General features: G+C 33.9%; 1 protein-coding gene across 1 annotated transcript in view; it reads left to right on the top strand.

Annotated features, from left to right (window-relative positions):
* The window catches only part of par-6 (partitioning defective protein 6), a 67,235-nt gene extending 46,400 nt beyond the window's left edge, over positions 1-20,835 (top strand). Inside the window, exons 3-7 of the mRNA XM_085960906.1 lie at positions 14,347-14,474; positions 16,102-16,199; positions 16,441-16,609; positions 16,970-17,217; positions 18,870-20,835. Of these exons, the coding sequence (XP_085817032.1) occupies positions 14,347-14,474; positions 16,102-16,199; positions 16,441-16,609; positions 16,970-17,217; positions 18,870-19,026 (800 nt within the window). The 3' untranslated portion in view covers positions 19,027-20,835. The remainder of the gene's footprint in view (positions 1-14,346; positions 14,475-16,101; positions 16,200-16,440; positions 16,610-16,969; positions 17,218-18,869) is intronic.
* The last annotated feature ends 1,384 nt before the right edge of the window (positions 20,836-22,219 follow it).

The raw sequence follows: 22,219 nt of genomic DNA, 5'->3' as shown, positions 1-22,219 counted from the left end.
TAGACACTGAACTATTCATAATGTCTAATAATATACTTATAGCGCCTGTACACGTGCATGGATTTGACTGGCGATCGTGACAATAATTACTGTTTACACGTAAAGTCTTGACTGTCTCTCCAATCTCATTCTTCAAGAGTAAGCGAGACGCGATGTTATCAATCTATGGTACTATTTGACCGGTCGTAAAAATCAGTCTCCGCAGTGTAATTCGTTTTTTTTGCCAGCCGGTTCGCCACTATCGTTCTACTGCGCAGGCGCAGATCGAAAAAATCCCAACTGTCGCATGAAAATTCAAAAGCTTCCGAACTTTTTTGATTCATGCATGAAATCTTGCAACTGCAGGATATTACATGTATTGTAACGGGGTATTATACTCGACTGTCTTCATTGAAATTACACCACTTTGAAAAACCTCATACACGTGCATATTAGAAAAATCTTGTAAATTGAAATTGTTGGGCGAGGACTCGGTCCACTAAGCTATCCTTGCAGATATTTCACGTAGGTACACAAGATTTATGAATGTAGCATTCTTATAGGTACCTACATCATTTTAAAAAGCCAAACATACCTACCGAAGTATTTCGAAGGAATTTGAATACAAATATTTTCCAAGCAAATTGGGACGAGGGCTCAAACTATTTCACCCACCGATCCAAGTAAGTCATTGCAAATATTTATAACTAAACTGTTGCGTCAGAATTGCTTCAAAATTTGGTTTTTTACGTTCTAGTGCTAATTTTTTTATGTTGATTTATCTTTATTGATGCGTTGAGTGAAAATTCGATTAGAAACTTTTTTCTTTTTTTTGACACTACAACAAAATCATTCCTACGCCCGGTGACAATCACAAAAACACACAGGTTGTAATATGATCACCTAAATTTAAGTATTGTGAGTTGTGACCTCACCGGGTATCGAACCCGTTAAGGTGACGCATCAGTGAAACGCCAAATAATTTCCAACTGTACGCGCGACGAAATTTTGTACTCGCTTCGCATTCATGGAGGGAACGTCGAGTCAGACATACGTCACTTTGCTGCGTGATAGCTACGGGCCAATTAATTCTAAAATCGTGTAAAGATGACTAAAAACGTTACCCATTTACTTTAAAAAGAAAACATGTCAATGAATATATTATTATTGTTACTAATAGAATAATAAACAGAACATAAAATGGACGTATGTTGGATTTATATGAGAAATAATATTTCGTTTGACAGGCGTCTTTTGCACCCGCGACCCGCAATCCGCACATCGCCTGGCAACGATCTTTTTAGACCGTGCCTCAACTAATGCATGGCCTTAAGCGTAGCCCCTGGATAAGACGCCAGTGTCACACATTTGAATGATCCGATTGTGTAGTCTTGAATAGACTAGTTTTTAGAAAACTTGTTTATATTTTTTCATTATTCTATAATATATAATATACGTTCTCCTCATACTGTGTATATTTTCAGTGACGATAAAATCCCTCGTTTAGGATTCCAAAAAGGTTTAATTGATTTTCTACACCAGGTCTTTAATCTTCGTCTTGTAAATTGAACAATTGATAATAATATCAAAGAAAAATTCATATTTCCTTCCGATTTCATAAGTCGGCCATCGTATCGAGATTCGAGTGGCGCCCGATCGGGGACAGAGTCGAATCGAGCGGTGTCATCTGGTACAAGGGCGCCGAACATCGATCGCAGGTTTTTTTTACTCATTATCATTTTGTTTTGCGTTCCATTTTCTTCATCAAGTATTAACGTCGTTCTAATTTCATCCAACGCCAATTTATCGCGAAATAGGTCAACCGTATCGATTTTTCGTATTAAATTGAAATAGGGAGAAATTGTTTATTATTAGTTTCCCCCGTTGCCATGGATCGATCGGTGTTTTGGCATGGCAATCATAGTATGCGCTTTAAAAATGAATTCGTATCTCATTGGGTTACCCATTTTTATCACTCTGATAGGTTAGATTGTTTTGTATAATTTTGGTGTAATACATGTAAAAGTGTCGAATTGCATTTTTCGTGAAAATGCACTAAATGACTATCTGACATCTCACTAACGTTGCGATTGTCTGGAAAAAATTCCCAGCTGATTTACAGCCTGGAAACATACTAACCCGAGTTTGTCAAAATGACTATCTGCTTTAAGACACATTTTTTACCTGAAAAAATTGACCAAGTGACAATTTTGTCTCACAAGTTACAAAATTCGTTTATTAAATTACTTTGTATTTGATTTTTGTATTATTATGTCTACCATTAAAAACAAAGCAAATTTTTGTTTAATTTCTTATGATGTTGTTTACTATGACTACCTAATTAATTGCATATTTTATATTTGTAGTACACGTAAATATTTATTTTTCTCATAAAGTAAATAAATTTCTTAAGTTCTGAAAATGAAAATTCAATTGTTTTCATTATATCTATTACATATAAAAAAATAATGTTATGTAAAATTTTACATAATGGAACCATTTAAGTACCTACCTTGCTAAACACAAAAATGGCTCTACTGTAAAATATTGTTTTTGCAGTTGGTTCACTTCTAGTTGTATGACAACGATATTATATTAGTAATATTCTGATTAGTTATCGAAAGAATGATCAACGGGAAGCGTATCATAGGCCGATGCCGAATTTCGTGGCATAAGAACCTCCGCGATTGTTACAATCGCGGCTCCATCGAACATACATAAGACGTTTGAAGACCTCTCCGAAACAGTTCTTCATTTCCCTTACATCATTACTAAAGATGGTGATCACTGAAATTACAGACGTTGATAAGCTCCTTCCAGCTAGTGCGATCCTGCGCTGATCATGTAACTTCAGTTATTATGATCATGTAACTTCAGTTGTTATTAATTCAGTCGGTTTCTTGATATTATCACTCTACCTGGAAGACGCACGCCCTCGTAACCCCCTCCATTCGACGCCACCAGAGACCACTATTCTCTTCATGCTGCTCGGATCTCTTACCACGGGACCGAAGAATTGGAGAACACGTCTCTTGCTTCCTATCGGATTCCGGACAATGTGCTTTACGCGGTTTTCAACACTCTGTACCTAAATGAGAACTGTTTTTTCAAATAATACATTATTACCATGTATTGTCAATATATTCATTTGGCACTTATATGATTAGGTATGTCAACACGTCAAGACAATATAGTCGACTTTTTAACATTAGTGCAATAACCCGTTACCTTCTCGTTAGTTTTTCGCATCAAAGCTTACCTATACTTATGAATTCATCCCGCGTTGTACATTCTGAGAATGTCACTATGAATCCTTTCACGTATGAATATATTTTTTTTACTTTTCCTTTCCAGACCGCTATTTGGAATGGAAATCCCCCGAATATCTCTAACAATAATATTATGATGTTTGCTCTCCCGTGTTTGCTGCTGCATGAAAGCGAAATTCATTCTACTCAAACTTCATACATTTCAGTAGTGATGCCTCGTACCATAGTTATTGTCAACCGGCTCGCTAAAACAAACTATTTATTTACTATTTATCTTTTTAAAACCATGAGAAGTTGTAATCTTTTAAGATTTCTCCACAATACTAGCTTATAGCATCACATTACATTTTCGAGCATAGTTTAATATATTATGTCAATAAACTAACAACCCAATAAATCAATGCATACAATTCAATTCGCTTATACTTACGTTATGGTCTTATTGAACATTTACAACCTTGCTTCGATAAAAGGAGATATCAGATAGTATAATATAAAATATAGATTGACCCTGGTTCCCAACTGGTCTACCGTTGTATAAACAGAGCGATGGACGCTTAGCTTTCATACATCCATCCTTTTACTGAAATTATACCATACTTACAAATATCATCGATAAAAAAACAATGTATATAAAATATGTAACGTTTATATATTGAATCATTTGACTGCAGAAGTATGTCTAGAAAATAAAATTTCCACACAGAAGCGTTTTTACTGGGCCTGGATCAAGCACACAAAAACGTGATTCTTTCCAGACACGACTTTTTAACCCACATCCACGGGTGAAAAGTCAAAGCATTCTGACTTATTAACATGTGGTTGGATTTACAAAATACCTCGTGAAACATAATTTCGTCATTAATTCTGCCTCACCTTGGCTTGGTATGGGAGATCACCATATTGTAATCTTTGCGTACAATGTCATTTCTACGTAAACGGTATACCAAGGCCGATTATAGTCAGCCCGCAGCACTGAATTATTGCGAGTTCCGATAGTATTGCTTATTTTATAATGCAATGCTGTAAATGTAGATTTTCAATTGCATATTTCACAGTTTCGTGTCGCGGCCTGGCTATTGTAGTGGATCTTGGGCATCAACAAACTACTGGGCCGAAAGCTGTCGATTTAACAAACGCTTCGCGCGATCCGGTGCGCACATCACTGCATTTTAGTAGTGTAGTAAGTGTGGCCCGTAAGGCGTAATGGCTTCGAATAAATTTGAAAGAGTTCGACGTTATCGCCCGCTCTGGAGGATTGTTGTTTGCTCGGCGCTTCCACTCGCGCGCTGGAGCACTTCCGACTCTGCAGATTTCGAACAATGACTCCCTCGGGGTCTGTGCCCCTCGAAATTGAGGTTTGCTTCGCTTTACATGAGCCGGAGGTTTGAGGTTGAGGTGACATTCACGTATTGTATGTTATTTTGTGCGCCGAGATTGCTAGCTGTGCACTCTTTCTCATGGCATTATTAATAAACATGTTTTTTTATCTGATGTTTTCTGTTATAGTTTCTTCCCTGTGTTTTGAGCTTACTATGAGCTTCATCGCTGTAATAATAGGTCTTGTTTTACGTTGCTCTAAAGCTCAATCAGCTAAATTTCGACGCACCAAATGATCATTCGTGTTAACTGTATTTTATACATGTGTAAGTTCTTGATACCGACATGTAATTGGTTGTTCTGGATTTTCATCCACACTTTGATTCACAACATAGATATTTTCAGCAGTACGTTTACGTTTTTGGGCATTTTCGCCAAAGTTTGTACATGTTTGAAATTTGGGTAATATTATTTTTTCACTCAAATTAACCATTTTTATATAGCTAGCAGATTCCTTGTTCTATTGCTGAATTGGTGATAGCAATTTTTCAGCAAAATATTGATTAATACAATATTTATATCATTTTTATTATGAAATTGGGCATAATAAGTTTCCGTTCCGTGACTACGAAACTTAGCTTTTAAAACATGAATGAAACACTTTTTATCACTTAAAAGAGCTCTATTAGATTAAAAAAACCATACACTTCAAAATAAAACTACAAATAGTCAAAAAATATTATTGAATTTTAATTCTTGGGCACATTTCGTTCCCCTCCGTTACCCTATGTCTATAATGGCAGAGCATTTTTCCTTTAGTATTTGAAAAAACCAATCAATGTTCGTTCTGCTATTTTTTTAAAGACAATAATCACTTTTACTAAATTTTATTGGAAAAATAAATAAGTTTCGTTATTTAATAATCAAATGAAAAATAGTTAACGTTCAACTTTTTTGGGGACATTTTCGGAATGGAACGAAATGGTAACGGAGTGTAATTTGTAAAGCTTAAGTTACATGTTACCATAAAAACAAATTTTTGTTTTATGAAATTTATTTGAATTTTTTGATAGACAGATAAATATTCAACGTGCGTCAAAATAACAAAACAAATCAAACTTAATCACTAAAATAGACATATTTTATAATAAATTTCACAATACTTGTAAAATAAGGTAGGTAATAATTTTGACACACTATACATTACCATAACTTTATTTGGCATTTATATTATTTGTAACTCAGATAAAAAATATTTTTAAGCAAATTAACAATATATGAAAAAAAAAATCAGCAAGGGATTCAGACGCGAGTTCCTAGCGCGGCACGGAGTATATAACTTTTACGAAAATAATTATAGTCAAACTCGGTTATTACGATCTCTGACATAGCGAGATCTCGGATGTAATAACGAAACATTTGTTGACAATTGGTTTATGATTTTCGCCATACATTTAATTCTTTCACTGTTATAACGAGCAACTTATCGGATATACCGAGCTAAAATACTGTTAATGTGTCGACCGTTTTAAAACATTTCGACCCTAAGCAATAAAATCCGATTGGACAGGATGCCGCCGGGGTCGGATTACGTTTATGACACTAGTAAAGTGTCTAAGTACCTACCTTATTGGTGTTTCACCGACAATAATAAAAAAGTATCCACGCATATGGTTGAAAAATCCAAGGTTTGTGAAGTCCGTAGGTACCTACCAGCGTTAATTACAATAAACAACTTCTTTTGTAGTTTATGAATGCCATGCTCGTTTCGGGGATTTTTACGATGGTTTCCAAATTTTTTATTTTCGGCTTTTTGTGTAATGTGACATGCTCATTTAAAAATACCTATTCTCTGATATAACGAGTAACGCTTATAACAAGCAAATTCAGTCGGTCCCATCTTCCTCGTAATAACCAAGTTCGACTTTATGTTGTCTTGAAATTTAATTGTATTCATCAACATAAAATGTAGCTATACAGGTTGATTGTAATCAAGACGTACTTTTCTGACATTTCGTGAATACCTACAGTTCTAGGTATTAAATCTAATCGAGTACACATTTCTGTTAAACGTGACAAAAAAATACTTTTTCATACATTTTTATAAATTTCTATGCCTAAAATGTATGGAGAAGTTTTAAAATTTTGGTGGCGTATAACAGAAAGAGTATGACAGAGCCAGTGCCTGTCTCGCAATTATTTCAGTCTGGTGTTTTTTCTTTTCCTTCTGTTGTTTTTTTTTATCTCCATACTTTTATGTGCGCTATTTTTGCGTATTCAGACATATCACATACTTTTTTAATCTTTATTATATTATTATATTATAGTCAGGTTATTTTTTATATTTTTTAATGAAAATATTTTTGTTTTTCATACGAACAGACAAAATAATTTTTTTTATAATCTATGAAGAACTAAACACACACTGTAAACCCAACTTTATGCATGCCATTTCGTTACTTTTACATTCCACATATACGTTACCACCAATATAGTTTCGGAGTGGAAGTAACGGATTCTGTTTCAGAAGTGTTTGAAGCCAAAATTTAGCTTAGTTTTATTGTTAAACCTGCGATATGTTTTATTATATCTGTAGTATGAAAGATAAGCTCCATATGTGTAGTATGTGAAATAGAAATATGTGTTTTCTTACCTTATAAATCGTGGTAACAGTAGTGGAACTTCTTAAATGACCAACCCAGAAAGCAACCTGTTCCGATAGCGATACCGACACACACCAACAATTTAAAGTGTACATGGCGATCAGTGTTATACAAAAATGTTGCTACATTAAAAAAAAGCATATTTATAGTGAAAATTTTTCGCCTTCATGCTAAAATCGTGGTAACGGAATGTGGAGTTCCACTTTTTCAAATATCCTGGGACACACTTTAAACGTGATTTTTTTTCAATATTGGTACAAATTTACGAAAAAACTATATATTTTCCAAAAATATATAATGTAAGCTGTTGAAAACACTACGAATTTAATTTTACACACTCAAAATTAATGACGAAATCAGACTTTGTTTATTTGAATTTATGGGTGGGACATGGTAAAAACGCACTACCTTTCGATCTAAATAATCAATTAAAAATATATACAGGTCAGATAGTTGTATTTAACTGATTGAATAGAGTAAATTAATAAATTTGCATGTTAAAAGTACATAACTTTCCAACATTTTATAATATAATAACTATGAAAAAATCAATCAAAGTCATGGGACATGCCAAAAACGCAATGTACAAACTTTGGCGAAAATGCCCTTTTGACCTGTTAGGTTCTTAATATCACAAACATTACCCAATTGATTCGAATTTGTCAGTTAAATTACGAATAGCAAGCTCTGTAGGTCGATTATTTTGACCATTTATATTTCACGTAATCCCCGTAACGTAGCTCGAATAGATTCATTATTGTTTTAATAAATCTTAACAATTTGTATATGCAGTACAACTGTGTATCTTACCATGATGATGTGCCAAAAAATAGTGAACACAAATGTCAATTTTAGTGGGAATCAGAAAAAATGGCTGCTATGACGTTTTAAAAATCTATAGTACCTACTAATTTTATAACCCTATATCTTTCCATCTTGTGTGTGACCCACCGGAAGGACGACAGCCAGTAGGGGTTCTCGATTTAGCTCGGCGTGTGGACAACCGCTGGACAAATGGCACCATATAGTGGTACCCAAGGGACACTAAACGACGACAGGGTCGCTACGAAGAACTATGGACCGAGAAGAGTGGGGAGCTAGGGGGGCCTCCACCCAGCAGTGGATCGACCCCAGCTGATGATGATTATGAGATAACGCCAGATTGAATTGTTGTGCTGTACAAAATAATATTATCCCGGTTGGGAAGATCAGCACTAGAAACTCAACACATAAATGTGAATGCTTCAAAAAACCTTTGTGATAACTTGTCTTGTTGAAATTGTATGTGTCCACCACTTGACTATTTTGTGTTTAATCCAGTGCGGATACGGTAATATGAAGTAGGTATGGACTGCGCGCAAAAACTGTACCCTTGTTGATTCTATTCCTATAATATGGTTTAAAGTTTTGTTTGAGGTTTCAATTTAAACTTCTCTTAGGTGACCCTAAACCCTCACGCAAAATGTCTCTCCGGCGAATGTCCCCCCTGAGGGTTGTGTTAATTCGACCCGAAGGGGTTGCCTCCTCAAATTGCGTTTTAGCAAAAAGCTGAGAGTTTTCGTATTACTACACCGAAAGATCTAACATAGATTAAAATTAAATCCTACCTGACGACGATGGATATCATACACGTCACCACATGGTAATAGGGATTAATTCACCCATCTCAGTAGTTAATGTAAGTATATTATGATTAAATAGAATTGTGTAACCATGTAAGACTGCAACTAGATGATACATAAAAACAATAGTTTTGTAACTGTAAATAAAGAGAGGCATTGTGAAAAACTCTTATAGATGTAGCCTACGTATATAAAATTGAAGCTCAAAAAGGGTTGCTAAGACCCATGATTAAATTAACCGCAAACAATTTCGCATTGCAAATTCGTTTGTGCCAAACTTCACACTGTTATCGCCAGTAACTGTCAAAATAAATATGTAAATTCACACTTTCCTATGAATAATTAAATTTGGAGAAATTGCCAAGATGAACCTTGAAACTCGAATTTGTGAATAATCATGACTAGGTATGTAGAATATTTAGCTCGGCAATATTTTCAGACTTAAGCGTCGATGACATTGAGCTACTTTACAAGCTGCTTTTTGGCGAATTTAAAAGCGGGCTAGTCAGCTAGTGCGATTGTAATGATGACACAAAACTTTCCACTCACTCAGAAGCCACAAGCTAGCGACTATTTTTGACAGGACGTAGTTTGTTTTTTTTACCGGTAGGTCGCCTCTATCGCTCTACTGCGCAGACGCATATCGGCCCACACGCCAGCGTGTAGCGTGTAAAATTGACCGGCTTTCAACTTTTCTCAGTTGATTGTTTACAATCTGCTTGTTAGCTTGTTCGACGATGACGCTGGGTGAGTTTACAAGCAGATTGTAAATTCGTCAACAAGCAGCTTTAAAGTATCTCAAGTCATCAACCCATTATGAACCACATTCAACTTTTAGTATTAACAATCAGGTCGCAAGCTCGCAAGTGTTTAAGAGAGGATAGCGTAAAAGTATGATTATTATTTCAATCTTTAATAATACTTTTTTTTAATTAGGAGATATAAAACAAACTTATAAAAAACTTACTCAGTAATAATTACAAGATAAAAAGAACTTTTTATCTTACAACGTTTTTAAATTTTCTGTTAAATCATATGAACTTAACTTGACTAGCTTAAACGATCAAAAAAAAATGTACTTGATAGAAATACTGAATAATGAAATGTCATTTCATATTGATTTCCATAGTAACGCACGTATATATTATTTAATAATTTAGTTGCTAGGACCCCCTAGCAACCAATAATGGTATCGAAATAACTTTTCCCAGAAAACAGAATTAACTAAAAATGAATTCAACTCTACTTAAAGATGACTAAAAGTATTTTAAAAAAATGCATTGGCATCGTGTTCTGATATATTCTAAAAGTTTCAAATCTCTAGCTAGTCGGGAAGTTAGTTAAAAATCGATTACAAGATTTGTACCGGACAAACAACCACCGGACAAACAACCACCGGACAAATAAGAATACGACCTGAGAAAAACGTTGTAAAAATATCTGCATCAATCTGTGAGAACATTTCAAAATGAAAATAATTCTAAAAGCTAAGTCAAACAAAAGAACATTAAATTTTAAATTAAACATTACATTAAACTTTGTTGTATCATCGGCTACCCGGAATTACGGAGGTTCTTAAGCTATGAAATGCGGCGTCGTCCTCTCATAATATGGCTGTGGTTTTGATACCATACTGAACTTCTCAGTCCCATTCATTCGAGAACGTCATCATCTGCCATTGCTGGATGCTGACCTGTTTTTCGATGAGTATTTCCTCTTATCAATCCAGCGGACAGTTTGACCCTCTGTTGTTTTTTTTTATTATTAATATCCATTGAATGATTGGAGTTTCGTCGTGCTCTGGTCATCTCTACTGACGATGTAGCAGACTCGTTATCTCTGAAGGTTGCTAACTTGAACATGAAAGTCTAGCCGTAATTTCATTATCATTTGCAACCGCATCATCCAGTGTAATATGCTCAGAATGCGAATTATCGTGGACGTCATAATATGCGGTGTAAGCAAGAATGTACACACGAGCTTATTCGCGAAACATTATTATTTGTGTTGTTTTGGTTTTAGTTTTCTGTCCGCGCGGGCCATTTGCAAGGAACAAAGCCGATTGTGTTTCGTCGCGCGCTAATACGATTTGTCCCTTTGGCAAACAATAATTATTATTTGACTTTACGACCTTTTCTCCGGAAATATCGTATCCCAAGCGCGCGGCATTGTTTTCTTTCCGGCTTTGTGTTGCTCGATGACTGACACTCTGAAGGAGGGATTGCGACGTGATTGCCAACCGAGAACTTTTTGGAACTGGATTTCCAACTTATAATAAATCTAGGAAAATTGTCAATCAATCGAAAATTTTACATCTGACGGGGGTTAGAAATAGACGGATTCGGAAATAAATTTCCATTGTCAAATTAATCAGAATTGCTGCAGGTAGGTACCTACTTTTGGTGTTTTGTATAAGTATAGGCAGTAACAGATAGGGTTTCCCACTAACACAGCACCGGTACAGGAATCCTACACAGGGGCGGCTCTGCCATTTTTTCTACGTAAATTTTTGCCCCATAATAATGGCTAGGATCGTTAGAGCTTGTGATTTCTTTACTATTTTCGATTCTTTGACATAGCGAGATTGGTTGAAGTATGTATTGGTTTCTCGAAAATGTCGGTTAGTAATTGAAGTAGTAGATACCTACTTTGACTTAATAAACAAAAACCGATTGCCAATAGTAGCTTAATTTGGAAGGACGCTGATGAGCAGGTCAAATTTTGTCGTCATTAGTATGTCACCTCGTAGCATAGCGGATAATGCGCAGACGGGGCGTAAACCCAAGAGATGCAGGTTCGATTCCTGCCGGGTGTCTTACTTTTTTCAAAAAGATTTTTTCTATTGGTTATAATATATTTTCTCAGAAGTGTTTTTCAAAATTATGTAAGTATGTTCAATAATGTTTTTTATAAATATCCTTCGAATGTCCAAAATTTCGACTGTTTCTTCTAGCGCGCCAGCCCAAAAAAAAATACCCGCGAATTTAAGAAATTCCGTCCAGAATCAGCGAAGACTTTTTAAGGCGTTTTCCCCGAAATAAATTCCGCTCTTCCAAATCTTCCCAATCTCACATTTTTCATACATTCCCTATAAAAAAATCTAGACCTCAAGACATTTTTATTTGGTGTGGGTACTTGAGTGTTTTGAAAACATATTTTTACGATAGTTAGATGGGCGCCATTCTCGCCTTTACTCTGGCTAATTTATTAATTAAATCAAAATAATTTTATAACTCTGGACAATGTCCATTATCTATGGAGAAAATTTCTAGATCCGATTACTATTTCTGGCACATAGTGGAATGTAAATAAATTTTAATTTGTTTCAATTTACTCAAATTACGTTCACACCCACAATAAATACGGGATTAGATTTTTTCAATCCCTGAATTTCTGGATACATAATCTAATAATAATAATACGATCGCGAAATCTCGCATGTAGAATTTGTATACAATCTGAATCAATACTGTCTTCAAATAAACTCTAACAAGATAAGTTATATATATAATATTAAATTATTGTCTTAACCCAATGCTTACGGGCCGCACAAAATTGTGTTTTTGCTAATTGCTTTTCAAATGCAAATTAACACGTTAATTAAAAAATTAATTAAAAGGGCCTGTAAGCATTGGGTTAATATGTCTCAGCTTGCCACAGATTGTGTAATTTTTTGGACTAGTCATTTTGCTAATTTGCAAGTAGTTCATTTAGCAGATAAGTCATCTTTACTCTCTGTCCTTTGGTTGGAACTTCCCTTGAAATATAATATATCACACAACCTCATATTTATTAATTATCTTCCTTCATAATGTGACCCCTTGTAGAGTTATTGTTTTGGTTAAATTACTTCAGGGATGTTTCGGAGACCAAAGCTGCCATTAAATAATTTATCAAAGTTAGAAGTTTTCATGCCGAAATTATTTTAACAGCAATCACAATAATTATTACTACTCTTAGTTTATTTGTTTATTAAATGGCTCCCAGGTGGATGGCTTTTAGGTTCGCTGACATTAGAATCCTTTTTTAAATAAAGCACCAAGAACCGCTTCGTTGGATCATACGTATAATGTAGCCTTCTGAACTTTTAGTATGACAGCTTGCTCTTGTTGGCATTTCTGGAACATTAGAAAGAAAAAATATTTTGTAAGTTGCCGCATTCAAACAACGTTTCAGACAACTACATAAAAGTGATTTTGATGGTTGTTCACCCAAATATACTAATTATTTGAGGTGCTGAGTATTAGACAAGTACAAGTGACATAGAATTGAAAAAGGAATTAATTTTTTATCTTCTACGGTTTTAAAACTAACACTATCTGCAATTTGTATTCTCAGTTCAATGAAAACGAATCATGATAAAGATATGTATGATAATGCTTAGTGTGCACTGTTCATGTTGGATCTCCACAGCCTTCCTTCGTCACTGGGACCAATTATGGTAATTTACTTGTATAAGTTGGTGTTTTTTCTCAGTTTTATTCATGTCGACTGCTTAATCTGCAAACCAAACTCCATTTGGGCAAATTGTTTAGAAAGGAGAAAAAACTTTATAATTTAACCATTGGGCGGAATTTAACAATTCCAAAAATACACTTGGATTTATTTTTTTTGCAAATAAGCTGCACTTTAAATTAATACACTATTTTAGCTTCCTTTTTATATATGGAGTTGTTCCATTTACGATATTGGAAATTTGCCACCTGCAGTTGGCTGTTTTGTATTGTTGTTTTTATTAAATAAAACGCACTTTTTTTGTAGTACTTATTCCACTTTTATATAATAGATTAGGACCGGTTTCGTCCGCCTCAGAGGGACATTTTCAACTCAATGTTGAAAATGTCCCTGATTAAATAAAAGTGGAATAAGTACTACAAAAAAATTGCGTTTTATTAAATAAAAACAACAACACAATGCAGTTCCACCATGAATTGACAGTTAACAAAATAAAAGAAATGGCTGTTTTGTATTAAAAACGATGCCGAATTTATTTATAGGTTTCTTTTCTTTCGACCATGTCCGATCCTAATAGGATCATATGGGCCTCCACAATGTGGAGGTTTGTATTAACAGATTTTATTTTTACGAGAAATGGACGTCAGCCACTTGCTCAACCTATTGGGTCCATACTCTGACTCATACACAAATTGAAAAACAATATGTGTACTTGCCAGACCCAGGATTTATAGGTGTGTTAATAAATAAAAAAAATGCTCTATAATAAAATGCCATCAAAATCTCGTTTTTGGTCAAAAGTGCAGTTGACTGGTTTGTTGATTAAGCAATCGATATCTCATATTATCTTTGTTAAATCAAATGAAATAAAATCCTAACAAACAACTTCCAACTGACTCTCTTTAGAATAACAACTATTATGTAACATAACCAGAAAAAATAGTCAAGATTCACTGTAAGATGATATCACAATAGCAGTGGTATGATAATATGGTAACACTGTTATGTTTACTGATGGTTTATTCTCTTTTGTTACAGGAGATAGTCTGGAAGAGCTCAATGGATATGGGACGATGCGACCGAAGAACATCATCTCATCAATCCTCGGAGGCACACCCGGAAAGGCAAAGTCATTAGCTATATCAAATCCACACGACTTCAGACAGGTAATTAAACTAAATTCTGTTATACCAATTAATTGTATGACGATACAAATCACATGTGCCAACTCCTTCTGCTATATTTGGGTAGATAGGTACTACTATCAAAAGAATAATCAACACCGTGTTACCTTCAGGGCAATTTGCCATCTGACTAAGCATTGGCCTGCCTCGTAGACTGAGACTGCTGGACACATTTCTAATATGACTTCATAGACTTAATATAGACCAGTGATGGCGAACCTATGGCACTCATGCCACTAGTGGCATGCGAGATGATTTTGCATGGAACGCGAATGTTTTATGTTGAAGAGATGAAAAATTATATATAATAATTAAAAAAATATTTTTGTTGTATAAAAAAGTTTTACGAACAAATATAGGTATTTTATATAATATTAAAAAATAATGACAACAGCCATGCGTATTTTCTTTGGTTTTTAATAATATTTTTACCAATACTACTTACCGATCGATGAGTAAACGGAAACGACCAAATTCATGCATAAATGACACATCACATTGTATAAAAAAATAACAGGCAGATACTCTTCAAGAATGAGCATTACGTTTAATTTAAATTGCATAGGTCGGTCCTTCGGTTTTATATTTCACACATAATATTATCGCACTGACCTTATCAGGCGGCAAAGGAAGCCGCGCCACGAACCTCTAATTTTGATCGATTTACTATCAATTTACAATGCTTGATACCACTGTAGCGAGAATGTCTCATCTGATCGTAGAAATTCTGGCATCAATTTGTGCGTAAAGAACCAAACTTTGGCACGCAAACGTAAAAAGGTTCGCCAACCCTGATATAGACGTATTAGTCGCCATCGGTGGTATCATGTCCTGTTTATCACGGTAGTTATCGAAGAACACTCACTCTACTAGACAGAGCCCTAGATATACAAAAGTTATGCGGAAAAAAATGTTTTAAATCATTTTGTGTTACATATTAATTTGTAACAAACTTCACACTATTTTCGCCCACATCTGTCAAAAACTGCAAGCATTTCAACAGAATTTTAATTCACCGAATCCAGATTTTAACTTTATATGGCATGATATTACATTACAATAATGAAAATAAGAAATGGTCTAACCTGAAATGATCGAGTGAGAGATGAATCCTTAAATGACTTCTAAATATGGAATTGAATTGTAATTATTCACATATTAGACAAGTTCACGGATTCAGCAATCCAAGTATTGCCAAGATATTTAGATGAACAATCGTAAATATGTCAAATGCATCCTTATAAAAAAATAAAAACAATGATGGTGGCTATACAAGCCGCCATTCTAATTCCAATCTGCCAATTTTCAGAATATTATTTTGCTTTGGCTGTTAATTACATTTACTGCACTAAAATCGTTCCAGAAAGAGGTTTCCTTTTGTTGTAGTGGTTGTCACCACATTGTGTTCTTCTGGCTGTTCACTTGTTGCAGAGGCCATTCAAAAGAGACACTATCTCTTCCAACATGCATTTAACGAACAATAATTGAAATTTGCTTATTGCAATATTTTCACTACTATTATGACATAAATTGCTTATTTTTGAGAAAATTGCCAGTAGGCTGTTACTGATATATTTAACACAACTAATTATTCAAATATTTCTTTCAGGTGTCAGCTATTATTGATGTCGACATAGTTCCAGAGACGTGTCGGAGAGTTCGACTATTGAAACATGGATCAGACAAACCTCTTGGATTCTATATAAGGTACCTAGCTATTCATTCTTCTGCTAAATTAAATACCTAAAAGCACACTCGAATTCTATACCATTGTATCAGCCAGTGGTCCAGGATGCTTGAATCTATCTAATCTGCAGAAAGGACTACTGACTAGATTTACAGTCATAACCAAATGCTATATTAGATCTTCGCTCGTGTTTTCAGTAAGTAGATTTCCAGCTTCGTAGTTTTAATGAATCAATTGATTTAACGACTGTGTTATTTACAGAGACGGAACGAGTGTCCGGGTATCAGCTTCAGGCGTGGAACGGCAGCCGGGTGTGTTTGTGTCCCGTTTAGTTCCCGGTGGACTCGCTGAAGGAACGGGACTTCTTGCTGTAGGAGACGAAGTCCTCGAAGTCAACGGAATCGAAGTTGCTGGCAAGACGCTTGATCAAGTAAGATTATATGTATATATTAACATGTTTCATGTATACCGACTAACGTAAGGTGTTTTCGGAAAGGCGAAATAAATCTCAAACCACACAAGTGTAAAGCTTCCTAAAATTTAATTATTAACCTTAGTTATCTATTTTTAGCCTCATTTACGTATGTTTAGGCTCATAGAAGACGGTATTCATTGGTTAAAAAGACTTTTTAGGTTACCGTAGAAAGTATCTTCTCTTTCCAATTAAATATTATAATCTTGAGATTTAATAGTACATACCTAATTTTTTTTTTGCAACAATACGACAAAGTATTTGGTCATTCAATATTTTGACTTCTTCTTATACTCATTAATTTATCATTTTTCTTAGGTGACAGATATGATGGTAGCTAACAGTTCAAACCTGATTATCACGGTAAAACCCGCAAATCAGCGTGCGGTGCTGAGTAGTGCAGGGGGCACGGGCACGATGGGCAGCAATGCAGGAGGGGGAGGACACGGTGCTAGCATGGCCAGTAGTCAGTCCATGCTGTTGCAGCCCAGAAGGGCCTCCCTCTCGCAGGCCTCCTCCCACAGTCATCACTCGCACCCCAGCAGTGGGGATGATCCTGACGACAGGTATGAAAACATTGCATTCTTTCAAAGGTCAAGGAAAATTTACACAAGTTTTTCTGAATTGCTTTTAAGGCAAGTATTATAATAAGTTATCATGAAGTACATACGTTACATATTTAGTTTTCCACTTCAATGAAATTTCATTATTGTCTCTAGTCCATTCCCATAATAATATAATGGCTGATTTTTAGGGGGAAAGGCCGGGTCGTAGTTCTGGAACATAATATATATTTTCCTATGGAATTTTTAATTAGGAAATCGAATGGCTACCTGAAATACATTCTTGATGTTCTCTACAATAATGGCTTTCTGGGTATTTTGCTTGAAATCGTGGCAGGTGACCTGTGTGACATCTTGAATCCAAGATGGTGTCCGGTTCAGACATTGATAAAAAAAATCACCATAACTATTATCACAAGTTTTCTATGACAATTTTATACATAACTTTTATTTCGTAATAAAAAAATCTAGAAAAAAAAGTCTTTCTTGATATACTTAATTAATCTTTAAGGATTTATACCGAGCCAAACTTTTGTTGGAAAACATATATAAAATTTTAAAATCTTGCTTAATATCATGGTTGAAAATATAGAATTTGGGGTAATTTGTCCGCAATTCCGTATTTTAGTTAAAATGTCTTTTTTGTGTTGAAGTGTAATTAATGTGTTTTAGTTGTTTTTACGCTAGTTGCTTTTCCCCATTGTATTGTATTTTCAAATTACAATAATATGCACATTTTTATTGACCAATCAACCCTCAATTACAATAAATACAAGCAAAACATAATTGGGCATTCGCTTGAATCACTTTAATTTACCGGTTTCTTTCTGTAAGTCATTAGGTTTTTAAACAGTTTTTTATGTTAGTAGATTTTGGATGTTACATTTTTACATATTTTGTGAAAGAAAAATACAACAATTATTAATAAACAAAGAATATTATTAATAAAATCTTTAAAAAATCAACTGATTAACTGAATACTGTATAGCTGTAGAATGTAGATGATGAGCATAGTTGTGCTCGTACTGTGTAATAATATTGTGCAGTTCTAGTTCTGTGGTAAATTTTACTTTACTTCTGTAAGTTTTATATTATTAATACACAGTAATTCCCCGAAGTTACGCAATAGATGGGTCCGACGAAAATCGCTTAATTCATATTCGCGGGTACAACTTTGCATATAAATTGTGTTTAATTGGGACCACGGACTAACAAAAACACTAGTTTAGAAGAAAGATATTTAATAAAATTGCGGTTCTTTGTACATATTAATATAAACAAAGTATTAAAAAAATAAATGAGTTAGGTACCTAAAAAAGTTATTTCGATGTCGAAGGCTTCATAAAATCTTAACAAATTTGTCTGACGACACAATGCCTTTTTTTAATGCAGAATTTTCTAGCAAGCTACTAATTTTTTTATTCCTTGCCTTGTAGCTATAACGCGTTCTTCATTGGAGTCTGTTTTCTAAAATTTTAAGCCCTTTTCAATAGAGCGGGGAGACCTTCTGTCAAGCTTGCAAGTGTGAAAAACAATATGCCATCACACTTTTTTCTTATCATAATTAAATTAATACGAACCTATATTACATATTCAATAAATTAATGTTTTATTACATTCAACATCTGATATATTTAATTGCTAATTGCTTTCAGATTTGACCAAGACGAGATAGTAGACCTCACCGGCATGACGCTGGAAGACTCCGGCGGGATCGACCAGAACGGCGAAGGCTCGCTGTATCAACATTCATCCATCAGCAGACGCAGCCTGCATTCCGCCACCGACGATGGGCAGGTGCTGCATCTCTGAGACACGACCGCCTCCTTCGATAACAACTTCACCCTCGTTTTATTCGCATGAAACACTAACCGCGGTTCGGCCAATCCGCCTTCCAATGTTAGTATTAATGTGGCAGCAGTGCATATTTCAAATCCGCCGCAGTAAAACAGTGATTACAATATTACAAACTATTTGAATTATCGATAGTAATAGTAATTGGACAGCCTGCGATATTAAAAAATGCATTCCAATAATTCCACTCCCGAGTGGGTCCGTCTATAAATGATATTAATGTTTAAATTATGTGAATACACCATGTGTCAAAAAGAAAATGTGAAAGTATATTGTTACGGCAGTGATTCGTACCTACTAATGTAATATACGAGTGCTACATTACTTAAATGTGTTAACGGGGTACAAATTAGTATGAAAAGTATCTCAAGAAAAGTATACTAGTAAGCATTTACAGGGAATGAAGTATAAATCTATAATTTTATTACAAATCTATTCTTTGCAAGTTTTTATATGTCGTATATTTGAAATCTTGAAATCAAATTCATGTTGATTCAGATTAATTTAAACAATAAAAAATAGCCGTGTACTCGTCTGGATATTATTCTGTCTACACTAAAGGAAATTTGTTCGATGTTGTGGAAACCATGTGCTAAAAATTTAATGCCCTATGTTCGCGTTAATATAAATAATATAAAGTGCTTCAAATCCTTGTAAATTATTTCGATGTCGGTAGCTTTCTTATCGTGAGATATTATTAAACTTATTGGATGTTTATATTTCATTAAGACTCGTCCACGATGTACGGCGGTGATAGCCGGAGTGAAGTAACATTCCGAGGTAAATAAATCATTTAGCAATAAACACTAACTTGTATGAATAAACTTTTTTCTAACGATATCATTAGTTTCATATAAATTAATGAATATGGATTAGAATTACATATATTGACAAATTATTTAAATTGAAATATTGGATTCAATGATAGTGTAATAATACTTGATAATCTAACGCCTATCACACACTTACGAAAATCGAATTTCTTATGTCAATTATGTTTGCAAATATTTCTCAAAACCCATATTCATCAAAACGCTGTTGTAAAAAATAATATTTTTAGACGAATTTAAATTACCGTGATTTCTAAATCAGTCAACCACCTTCACTTTGACGGTGCATTAAATAAAATATAAATGAAAACTTTTGTATCAAATTTAATAGTATTCATCTAACTAAAAGCTAAAATTTGGTAGTAAAGCGAGTTTTGTAATAATTACTTGGCTGCCAAATTGATAAATTAAAAACTCAATGTTTTAAAATATCTATAAAGAGAAACAAATCGCCTTATTTCAGCATTTATGGAAATTCTTAAGCTTACTTAATAAAAGGACATATCCCGGACATAAATGGATAAATTGAAGTCAATATACAAATTAATATTGTTCACTATGATTAAGTAAATGTCGCAGCATTATTCGTTTAGACGTAAAATAAAATAACTGTAACGTAAAACATATGTTACTGAACATCTATTACGTAATAAATTATAGGCGGTTCAATAGTGTGGGGTTTGGATGAATTTTGAAATTGGAATAATATACAATTTCATAATAGGAGAATTTCCAAAGATGATGTGTATCACCGTGTTGCCTGCAACAAAAGAATAAAATCCCTCTCCTTGAATATTTTTTCTAAGGATTTTTCCTCTTTTAAGGAGTGTTATGTCGTATTTAAATTTGTTTAGTAATTTTTCTATTGTTATAAATTATTCAATTCAGAGATAAATTCTTACATAAAATTAAATGTAAATACTAAGGATCATAAGAGAAAGAAACTAAAAATTCCCTATTGTTTAAAGCTTATCTGTCTTTATAACGGCAATATTATAAAATTATAATATTATAAACAACAAAATATTTTTAATTCAAGGTTTTTTGCATAAACTGTTCAATAAATGCTTCATTATCACATTCCACCATACCGAGCGAAATACCTACCATAAATCTCATATCTTAAAATTAAAATGGAACGAATAAACTAATATAACTATCAATTTCTTTACAATGTAGATAAGAAATAAATAAGTGTTAGACGTTATAGTATTAAGAAAGAGGCGTTTTTTGCAAGTGCGCCGCGTCTCTTAAATAAATTACTTTGTATTACAAAAAGACTGCAATAATTTTGAGCTTTTCAGCTATAGGCTAAATTCATGTTGTTGTCAATTTTATTAAGATTTTCTCCGGCCAAATCTTCATCACTTCCAAGCAATGAATATCGAGCTCGTAGAAGCCTTCATTACTTATAAGAATACCATAAAGTCATCACGATAAAATCATATACATATTCCGGTATTAGATCACACGAATCGTCTGAATCTCGGCTATCTTTCTTCTATTGTAATGAATCAAACCTGTAGCCAATATGTGAGTTTTATGTTATACATAACGTTTTAGACTAGAGTAACATTTTAGCAACGGAATCAAGTCAGTGATGCATTATTTATTTCAGAAAACTATTTTAATGATTTCGTGGCATATGTCGAAATAAAAATAGCAAATTTGATACAGTATTTTGATTTAAACACAATAGGTAAAATAAAATGTAATTGAATTATACTAAAATTCATCTGTTTTAAAATAGTAACAATAGATTGTGCATTTCAAAAAAAAAGTGAATTTGTTGATATTTTGTCATACCGTTTGTTATAAAAATGTGGTATGGAGATACTCTCGACTCTGTCATATAATATTTTTGTACAGATTATTAATATGATCTAAGATTATCCGGTCTCCAAACATACAGTGAAACATTAAGAGGTATTTAAGAGTCATTCTGGATTTTTTCTAATTAAAAGTTAAAAGCAATTATAATGGCCTTTTAACTAGGAACAAGAGGATAATATAGGGTCCGTCCATGGTTGTTGTAAAGTAACACCTGTTTTGGTATTGTTGGAACGGCATTCAGTTGTTAAACATGCACATTGTTTTTGCTAAACACCAAATCATTCTTTCAAATTCATTGTATTAATTAAAATTGTGTATATCAGCTGTTGTTAGGCAGTTATGCATTGAGGTATCTTCGAAACGATTAAAATAATGGACAGTATTTGAGAGTATAAATTTATATACCTATTGTAGTTATCGCAGATTGTATTTTGTATACTTAATGAATTCAGAAAGGTATTGAATTTTTAATTGGATACCTCCAAATG

This window comes from Rhyacophila brunnea, unplaced genomic scaffold (assembly GCF_057557595.1).
Source record: "Rhyacophila brunnea isolate RB1 unplaced genomic scaffold, BYU_Rbru_1.0 scaffold_12, whole genome shotgun sequence".
Lineage (NCBI taxonomy): Eukaryota > Metazoa > Arthropoda > Insecta > Trichoptera > Rhyacophilidae > Rhyacophila > Rhyacophila brunnea.
The sequence above is the reverse complement of the archived record's forward strand: the minus strand, read 5'-3'. Positions and strand labels throughout refer to the sequence as shown.